Genomic DNA, 10218 nt, shown 5'->3' on the forward strand with positions numbered 1-10218 from the left:
ACCTTGCCATATGTGTCAGTAGGAACCTAGATTATAGAGGGAGCCAGGAGTGCCATCACACAACTTTACCTGCTGTGGATGACAGACTCAAACATATTTTAGCCCAAGCAGCACTGGCCCAGTGACCAGACCCGTTGACTCACTATCACAACTTTTAAATTACAGCATATGCACCCAGCCTGCCAATTTCAGATTTTTAGCACCACTCATCAACTCAATTCTGGAACATTCCATCTGACATGACAAATGGCACGCCTGAGAGGTTTTTATACAAAAACAAAAATTACCTTTATTGACACATAGGGACACAATGGACAGCAAGACAGGACAGAACAGTAGAGCAGCCAGCAGTTACGGGCAGACTAATACTCCTCATCCTCATCTTCTCCTTCAGCGGAGTCTGCTGCCACCTCCTCATAATCCTTCTCCAACGCAGCCATGTCCTCACGAGCTTCATTAAACTCTCCCTCCTCCATGCCCTCACCCACATACCAGTGGACAAACGCCCGCTTGGCATACATGAGGTCAAACTTGTGGTTCAGACGAGCCCAGGCTTGGGCAATGGCCGTCGTATTGCTGAGCATGCAGGCAGCTCGTGGGACCCTGGCCAGATCTCCACCGGGCACCACAGTGGGAGGCTGGTAGTTAATGCCAACCTTAAAGCCCGTGGGGCACCAGTCCACAAACTGGATGCTGCGCTTGGTCTTGATAGCAGCAATGGCAGCGTTGACGTCTTTGGGAACTACATCCCCACGGTACAGCAGGCAGCAAGCCATGTATTTCCCGTGGCGAGGGTCGCATTTTACCATCTGGTTAGCTGGCTCAAAGCAAGCATTGGTGAGCTCTGCTACAGAAAGCTGTTCGTGGTAGGCTTTCTCAATGGAGATAACTGGGGCGTAAGTGGCCAGAGGGAAGTGGATGCGGGGATAGGGGACCAAATTGGTCTGGAACTCCTGCAGGTCAACATTCAGGGCTCCCTGAAACCGCAAAGAGGCTGTGATGGAGGACACAACCTGGCTCATAAGGCGGTTAAGGTTAGTGTAACGGGGACGCCCGATGTCCAGGTTTCTCCGACAGATGTCATAGATAGCCTCATTGTCCACCATGAAGACACAGTCGGAGTGCTCCAGGGTGGTGTGGGTGGTGAGGATGGAGTTGTAGGGCTCCACCACAGCTGTGGAGACCTGAGGGGCCGGGTAGATGGAGAACTCCAGCTTGGACTTCTTGCCGTGATCGACAGAGAGGCGTTCCATCAGGAGCGATGTGAATCCAGAACCGGTACCCCCACCAAAGCTGCGGAACACCAGGAAACCCTGCAGGCCCGAGCACTGCTCAGCCTGCAAAAGAGGTTTATACATTTTAGTGTGGACTCCCCTGCTCCAAGTCACAGAGGACTTCTATGAACCCCTGACTATGCACACAGCGACTTAAACTCTGCTGACCATTTGCCAAGAAAAACCAAAGAGCTTCTAGGTGCTATACATCAAAACTCAGTCACTCCTGGGAAGGAGGGCAGGGAGAGGAAGGTCCTGCTCCAAAGCCTGTTTCAACATCAAGTCTTCATTGCTTCAGGCAGAAGAATCACAAGTCCTGCCACAGTACCTGAGAGAGTCCTCTGGTGCCCCTGCTGCCCACGGACTAAGGGCACCTGCTAGTCAGCTGTCAGAGCCACTGCAGGGCAGGTGTGAGACCCCCAGCCTGGTGCCTGAACCTCACCACCCCTTGGCACTTGTTTTCTTCCCGGTCTGGAGTACAGAGGTGCCACACACCTGGACCCTGCTGCTGGATCTAGATCCAGCTCTGCCCATTCCTTACTGTGCTACTGTGACAAAACTCACTCTGCATCTCAGTGCTCCCGTTCAGTGAGAACTGCAATCTCTCTCCTTCAGGTTTTTGAGACATTCAATGAGGCCTTAGCGTAGCATGTAACCTGGTCCTGGGAAGCCTACTAATGCTGGTAAGCTGGCAAAGGAAGTGATTAGCATTGAGGCTCTGAGACCACAGGAGGGGCTGCTCTGCTGCAAGCACACCACCTGACCCCTCACAGGCAGCCATTCCTGGTGCTCACAGCCAGGGACACTCTCAACCTTCCTTCAGTTGACTGACCACTAGACTGGAGCACACAAGGTTCAGGGCTGACCCTGGTCTGCCCAGTGTCATGCACTTATGCAAACACTCCCACAACCAAGTATGTCCATGGAAGGTCATCACAGTAAATGAACTTCACCCCAGAGCCTTAAATACATATCTTTATAAAGTGTATTTGCCCCCCTAGGCAGGTCCCGCTTTCCAAGTCACTCTTGTGGCTGAACCTTGATGTCCGAGTACAGGAAACAAGAGCCCATGCTGCCCAAGTTGCTGGGAAATATCTGGGAGAAGCAGCAGGCTGTGAACTTGTGTCCTTCATGTTTTGGGGAACTGACTGGCTGAGCTGGGCCTGCAGTAATATGCTTCCCTGGCTTAGCTTTACACGTGATTTGTCAGTTGCTCACGAGCTGATCACATACCCAAAGAACATGGGGCCAAAAAAGTTCCTAATGACTATGATCTTCACAGTGTGTTCACATCACTGAGGCTGCCTGCAACAGTCAGCCACAGTCAGAAGCTCCAGGGGAGGAGCCAGGCCAGGTTTCTGCAAGTCTCAGTGACACACTTGCTGTTATCCTGAGGAGGTACCTGCCCCCTCTCTCAGCTTAGTGTGAGTCAAAGTTCTGGGCTTTGGCTGTTTCTAATCAGGCTTGTACCCGCTTTGTGAGCTTGGGACTTTCTGTTCAGACACCAGTGCAGCTGCTTCTAATGAGCTGGATCAAGAAGTACAGGAGTTGAGCACCCCCACAGGAGCCATTACAAACATGTGCTATAACAAAGCATCTCATGGTCACATTTGTCAGCAAAACTGGGAAGGCTGCTTGAATCTTCCCTGGACTCCAAGTAAGTTGACCTTACTAGACATGGGGGCCGGAGGCAGCCCGAGAAGACAGAGCAGCAGGGGAAGCAGCTGTTGCTCCTGCCCATCACCCAGGCCTAGGGGTCCAAGGAGCCCAATCAGTTAAACGGGCTACCAGAGTCTCCTTCAGGTGGCAGCAATCATTCTGACAGTTTCGTTCCTCTGAGAGCCCCAAAGCAAAATACCCACCCCACTTCAGTCAAGCCACTGCACTCACCAGCTTGCGGATTTGCTCTTGGACAGGTTCGATGATCTCCCTGCCAACAGTGTAGTAGCCACGGGCATAGTTATTGGCGGCATCTTCTTTGCCAGTAATGAGCTGCTCTGGGTGGAACAGCTGGCGGTAAGTGCCAGTGCGAACTTCATCTGAAAAGGGGAAGCAGTTGGGTCACCTGTCACTGACCTTGTCCCTCCCCAGGGTACCAGGGGCTCCCCCAGCACAGAGCTCCTGGCCCTGATCCTGGTACCCAATGCCAGCTCACCAATGACCGTGGGCTCCAGGTCTGCAAACACGGCCCTGGGCACATGCTTGCCAGTGCCTGTGTCGCTGAAGAAGGTGTCGAGGGAGTGGTCCAATACCCCAGTTGGCTTTTCACTTGACATCTGGCCATCGGGCTGGATCCCGTGTTCCAGGCAGTAGAGCTCCCAGCAGGCATTGCCGATCTGGACACCAGCTTGACCAATGTGGATGGAGATGCACTCACGCTGTAGGGAGGAAAGAGGAAAAAGAAAAGGACACCCCAGATGAGACAATGGTGAGTGACTCATGCCCAATTGACTCAATCTTCCAGGCAGATAATCACCTTCCCGGAGACTTCTGCCCAGGCTCTACTTCCTTCACAAGATGTTGCTGAAGACCTAATGAAGAGAAGCTGCTTTGGGAGATCAAAGCTCTGTTAATGAGCTGTCAGGCAGACAGGCCTTTGCTTCCTAGTCACTGTAAGTATTCAGGGTTGGATTTCCATTATCTCAGGAGACCACAAACTATTCTGCCATTTGTAGGGTTCCCTTAGTTCCTATGGCACCATTCCCCTTCTGGCCAGCTGATTCGCTCCCATTCAACTCACTGCCCTCTTTAATCCTGTTCTTTGGAAAGACACGTTTCCTTCTCCTTTGAAGAGGCAGCTTAAACCAGCACAGAGAAATTCAATGCAGAAAACTCCCAACAACAGCAAGCAGCACTGCCTTAAATTAACTGTGGTGCTAGCCAGCCTTCTAAACTGCCCAGGGAGAGCAGTGTTCATCCTGCAAAGGGTGAAGAAGGGAGGGACATGTTTTAGCAAAGGCTAAGTGTACCAGCTGACCACACTGGTAGTGTAAGCCAGGAGCCATTTCCACAACATGGGAGGATGGGGCATTGGGAAATAAGCCCTGTTTCATTCACAACCTGCTGAGCAGCCCAAAGGTACCAAATTCCCTCCAGTTTAGGAAAGCAAGACAATCACCACCAATTGCAGACTGCAGAGGGAAAACAAAGGCATGCTCACTGCATTGCATCAACACCCAAAAAGGCCTCATTACATTCCCAAATAATGAGATTTCAGGCTGTTAAAAGCTGCCTAAGAAATGTGCAACAGCTGCTAAGTAAGACATGTGCTTGTGCTTTGAGAGGGACCTAATGCTGTGGTATGGCACCCCAGGTGGGAGCCAGTTCCTGGCTACTCCACTTCTGATCTAGATTCCTGCTAATGTGCAGGAGTTGGAGAAGGGAGCCAGTTAGGACACACACTGATGCCCATATAGGATGCAGGCAGTTGCAGGGCAGAGGATTAGCCAGCTGAGCCAGTCCTTTTGGTCACAACACTGCACAACACCCCACCTTGCTTTCTGAATCACTGTTTCACCAGCAAAACATCCTCATCTAACTTGCTACTGTGTGACTGGGCTCTGGCCAACTAGTAGTCGGGGAAGTCTCAGATCAAGTACAGACTGTATTCCTTCCTCCAATGATACCATTTGCTACCTTCCACCAGAACACACAGTAAGGTCTCCCATAGGTACTTTGAGATACTTGTTTCCACCATGCCCGAGAGATGCACAGAAGAAGCTACATTGTGTGCCACGTCCATGCCGACTCAGGTTGCCACTTTAAACACCTTTTCATGGACTTGTTTTTATAAACCTGCCTAATGTAGGAAGCTTCAGTTATAAACGCCCCCCATGAAATCAACAGTGGAAATACAGGTCCAACACATGATGGCCTATTCCTCCCTTCGGGAGGAGTGCCCAAGGAGCTCCCCTTCCCCTTTCTCCAGATGGCTAGTCAGCAAGTACCAGGGCATGGGAAGGTGGGGAAGGTGAAGTGCACAGCTCTGCCAGGTGGCCGGGAAAGTAAAGCCACCTGGGAGGTGTGGGCATGGGGACCTCAGTTCCTCCAAGTCCCCAGGTCCTGAAGCAAAAGCACTCTGACCTTCCAAGGGCGGTGGCCACCCCATCCTCCCTCCTGGAGTGCAGGGAAGACCCAGGCCACCTGCATCATAGTCTGCTGTGGGAGCTGGATTCCACGGTGCCCTCACCCAAGGGGTCAGCAGCCACACTCACCATGTTGGAAACTTGCTGGGACAAGGGGTGCCGGAGGAATTAAGCAGAAGGTGCCACAAGAGCTCACACTGGCAGACCAGCAGAGTCTAAGAGGAGAATTACTGATTAGGCAGCCTGCCCGCAGCTGCCTTTATAATGCATTCCCACAAACCCCACCCTCCGTCACGTGGCCAGAGGGCTGCCTTGGAACTCTGACCCAGGTGGGCAGAGAAGGCAACACATGCGGTTAAAAAGTTCAAGCCAAACACCCTGGAGGTCCCCCCCCCCCATTCCCAGTCCTGCCCTGCAGTGGGATGCAAGAAGCTGGTGGGGGGGTGGGAGGCGGAGAAACAAATTTTAAACAGGTGCAGCTGGAACCATAGAACTCATTAACTGACAAGAAATATCTGTTTACTCATCTTAGGCAGCACATGTAGGTTTTTACAGAAAAATCAAGTAACTTTTAGACTCCTTTGAATTAAGATAACAATTATAACTGATAACACAGAAGGGGTCCTTAGGCTTGTGTAAATGGAATGCTTTAATTAACAAAAGTTTGCACAGCTTTGCACCTTGTTAGTAAATTCTAATGCAGTCCAAATAGCCTAATCAGTTGTTGTCTCTACGAAAGAAAAGACAAATACTTTTTTAGAGTATCTGAGTGACCACTTTATGTGAATAATTTGATCTCATCTGTATCGTGTCATGTAAAGAGATCCTCTTTCCAACAAAAAATCTTAAGCCTTCTTAGCATCCTTGAGAGACATTAAAAAGCTCAAAAGTTTTACATTTTGGCACTTTGATATTTCCAGCATGGCTATTTGGACTGCATTAGAATTTACTAACAAGGTGCAAAGCTGTGCAAACTTTTGTTAATTAAAGCATTCCATTTACACAAGCCTAAGGTCCCCTTCTGTGTTATCAGTTATAATTGTTATCTTAATTCAAAGGAGTCTAAAAGTTACTTGATTTTTCTGTAAAAACCTACATGTGCTGCCTAAGATGAGTAAACAGATATTTCTTGTCAGTTAATGAGTTCTATGGTTCCAGCTGCACCTGTTTAAAATTTGTTTCTCCGCCTCCCACCCCCCCACCAGCTTCTTGCATCCCACTGCAGGGCAGGACTGGGAATGGGGGGGGGGGACCTCCAGGGTGTTTGGCTTGAACTTTTTAACCGCATGTGTTGCCTTCTCTGCCCACCTGGGTCAGAGTTCCAAGGCAGCCCTCTGGCCACGTGACGGAGGGTGGGGTTTGTGGGAATGCATTATAAAGGCAGCTGCGGGCAGGCTGCCTAATCAGTAATTCTCCTCTTAGACTCTGCTGGTCTGCCAGTGTGAGCTCTTGTGGCACCTTCTGCTTAATTCCTCCGGCACCCCTTGTCCCAGCAAGCTTCCAACATGGTGAGTGTGGCTGCTGACCCCTTGGGTGAGGGCACCGTGGAATCCAGCTCCCACAGCAGACTATGATGCAGGTGGCCTGGGTCTTCCCTGCACTCCAGGAGGGAGGATGGGGTGGCCACCGCCCTTGGAAGGTCAGAGTGCTTTTGCTTCAGGACCTGGGGACTTGGAGGAACTGAGGTCCCCATGCCCACACCTCCCAGGTGGCTTTACTTTCCCGGCCACCTGGCAGAGCTGTGCACTTCACCTTCCCCACCTTCCCCACCTTCCCATGCCCTGGTACTTGCTGACTAGCCATCTGGAGAAAGGGGAAGGGGAGCTCCTTGGGCACTCCTCCCGAAGGGAGGAATAGGCCATCATGTGTTGGACCTGTATTTCCACTGTTGATTTCATGGGGGGCGTTTATAACTGAAGCTTCCTACATTAGGCAGGTTTATAAAAACAAGTCCATGAAAAGGTGTTTAAAGTGGCAACCTGAGTCGGCATGGACGTGGCACACAAGGTAGCTTCTTCTGTGCATCTCTCGGGCATGGTGGAAACAAGTATCTCAAAGTACCTATGGGAGACCTTACTGTGTGTTCTGGTGGAAGGTAGCAAACGGTATCTTGGGAGGAAGGAATACAGTCTGTACTTGATCTGAGACTTCCCCGACTACAGTTGGCCAGAGCCCAGTCACACAGTAGCAAGTTAGATGAGGATGTTTTGCTGGTGAAACAGTGATTCAGAAAGCAAGGTGGGGGTGTTGTGCAGTGTTGTGACCAAAAGGACTGGCTCAGCTGGCTAATCCTCTGCCCTGCAACTGCCTGCATCCTATATGGGCATCAGTGTGTGTCCTAACTGGCTCCCTTCTCCTCCAACTCCTGCACATTAGCAGGAATCTAGATCAGAAGTGGAGTAGCCAGGAACTGGCTCCCACCTGGGGTGCCATACCACAGCATTGGGTCCCTCTCAAAGCACAAGCACATGTCTTACTTAGCAGCTGTTGCACATTTCTTAGGCAGCTTTTAACAGCCTGAAATCTCATTATTTGGGAATGTAATGAGACCTTTTTGGGTGTTGATGCAATGCAGTGAGCATGCCTTTGTTTTCCCTCTGCAGTCTGCAATTGGTGGTGATTGTCTTGCTTTCCTAAACTGGAGGGAATTTGGTACCTTTGGGCTGCTCAGCAGGTTGAGAATGAAACCAGGTTTATTTCCCAATGCCCCATCCTCCCATGTTGTGGAAATGGCTCCTGGCTTACACTAGCAGTGTGGTCAGCTGGCACACTTAGCCTTTGCTAAAACATGTCCCTCCCTTCTTCACCCTTTGCAGGATGAACACTGGGCAGTTTAGAAGGCTGGCTAGCACCACAGTTAATTTAAGGCAGTGCTGCTTGCTGTTGTTGGGAGTTTTCTGCATTGAATTTCTCTGTGCTGGTTTAAGCTGCCTCTTCAAAGGAGAAGGAAACGTGTCTTTCCAAAGAACAGGATTAAAGAGGGCAGTGAGTTGAATGGGAGCGAATCAGCTGGCCAGAAGGGGAATGGTGCCATAGGAACTAAGGGAACCCTACAAATGGCAGAATAGTTTGTGGTCTCCTGAGATAATGGAAATCCAACCTGAATACTTACAGTGACTAGGAAGCAAAGGCCTGTCTGCCTGACAGCTCATTAACAGAGCTTTGATCTCCCAAAGCAGCTTCTCTTCATTAGGTCTTCAGCAACATCTTGTGAAGGAAGTAGAGCCTGGGCAGAAGTCTCCGGGAAGGTGATTATCTGCCTGGAAGATTGAGTCAATTGGGCATGAGTCACTCACCATTGTCTCATCTGGGGTGTCCTTTTCTTTTTCCTCTTTCCTCCCTACAGCGTGAGTGCATCTCCATCCACATTGGTCAAGCTGGTGTCCAGATCGGCAATGCCTGCTGGGAGCTCTACTGCCTGGAACACGGGATCCAGCCCGATGGCCAGATGTCAAGTGAAAAGCCAACTGGGGTATTGGACCACTCCCTCGACACCTTCTTCAGCGACACAGGCACTGGCAAGCATGTGCCCAGGGCCGTGTTTGCAGACCTGGAGCCCACGGTCATTGGTGAGCTGGCATTGGGTACCAGGATCAGGGCCAGGAGCTCTGTGCTGGGGGAGCCCCTGGTACCCTGGGGAGGGACAAGGTCAGTGACAGGTGACCCAACTGCTTCCCCTTTTCAGATGAAGTTCGCACTGGCACTTACCGCAGCTGTTCCACCCAGAGCAGCTCATTACTGGCAAAGAAGATGCCGCCAATAACTATGCCCGTGGCTACTACACTGTTGGCAGGGAGATCATCGAACCTGTCCAAGAGCAAATCCGCAAGCTGGTGAGTGCAGTGGCTTGACTGAAGTGGGGTGGGTATTTTGCTTTGGGGCTCTCAGAGGAACGAAACTGTCAGAATGATTGCTGCCACCTGAAGGAGACTCTGGTAGCCCGTTTAACTGATTGGGCTCCTTGGACCCCTAGGCCTGGGTGATGGGCAGGAGCAACAGCTGCTTCCCCTGCTGCTCTGTCTTCTCGGCTGCCTCCGGCCCCCATGTCTAGTAAGGTCAACTTACTTGGAGTCCAGGGAAGATTCAAGCAGCCTTCCCAGTTTTGCTGACAAATGTGACCATGAGATGCTTTGTTATAGCACATGTTTGTAATGGCTCCTGTGGGGGTGCTCAACTCCTGTACTTCTTGATCCAGCTCATTAGAAGCAGCTGCACTGGTGTCTGAACAGAAAGTCCCAAGCTCACAAAGCGGGTACAAGCCTGATTAGAAACAGCCAAAGCCCAGAACTTTGACTCACACTAAGCTGAGAGAGGGGGCAGGTACCTCCTCAGGATAACAGCAAGTGTGTCACTGAGACTTGCAGAAACCTGGCCTGGCTCCTCCCCTGGAGCTTCTGACTGTGGCTGACTGTTGCAGGCAGCCTCAGTGATGTGAACACACTGTGAAGATCATAGTCATTAGGAACTTTTTTGGCCCCATGTTCTTTGGGTATGTGATCAGCTCGTGAGCAACTGACAAATCACGTGTAAAGCTAAGCCAGGGAAGCATATTACTGCAGGCCCAGCTCAGCCAGTCAGTTCCCAAAACATGAAGGACACAAGTTCACAGCCTTGCTGCTTCTCCCAGATATTTCCCAGCAACTTGGGCAGCATGGGCTCTTGTTTCCTGTACTCGGACATCAAGGTTCAGCCACAAGAGTGACTTGGAAAGCGGGACCTGCCTAGGGGGCAAATACACTTTATAAAGATATGTATTTAAGGCTCTGGGGTGAAGTTCATTTACTGTGATGACCTTCCATGGACATACTTGGTTGTGGGAGTGTTTGCCTAAGTGGCATGACACTGGGCAGACCAGGGTC

At 50.9% G+C, this 10218-nt stretch overlaps 1 protein-coding gene and 1 pseudogene across 1 annotated transcript; one reads left to right on the plus strand and one right to left on the minus strand.

The window, feature by feature from the left end:
* Window positions 1-362: 362 nt before the first annotated feature.
* On the minus strand, window positions 363-5758 carry LOC121169289 (tubulin alpha-1C chain-like). The gene is made up of 4 exons (XM_040999837.1): window positions 5735-5758; window positions 3430-3652; window positions 3165-3313; window positions 363-1337 (listed from the first exon to the last, which is right to left on the minus strand). Exons 1-4 carry the CDS (start codon window positions 5756-5758, stop codon window positions 363-365), a joined length of 1371 nt encoding a protein of 456 aa, XP_040855771.1.
* Window positions 5759-7348: 1590 nt separating this feature from the next.
* Window positions 7349-9192, plus strand: LOC121169153 (annotated as a pseudogene).
* Window positions 9193-10218: the final 1026 nt, after the last annotated feature.

Source organism: Ochotona curzoniae, unplaced genomic scaffold (assembly GCF_017591425.1).
Source record: "Ochotona curzoniae isolate NIBS_2020 unplaced genomic scaffold, NIBS_Ocur_1.0 scaffold_1852, whole genome shotgun sequence".
Lineage (NCBI taxonomy): Eukaryota > Metazoa > Chordata > Mammalia > Lagomorpha > Ochotonidae > Ochotona > Ochotona curzoniae.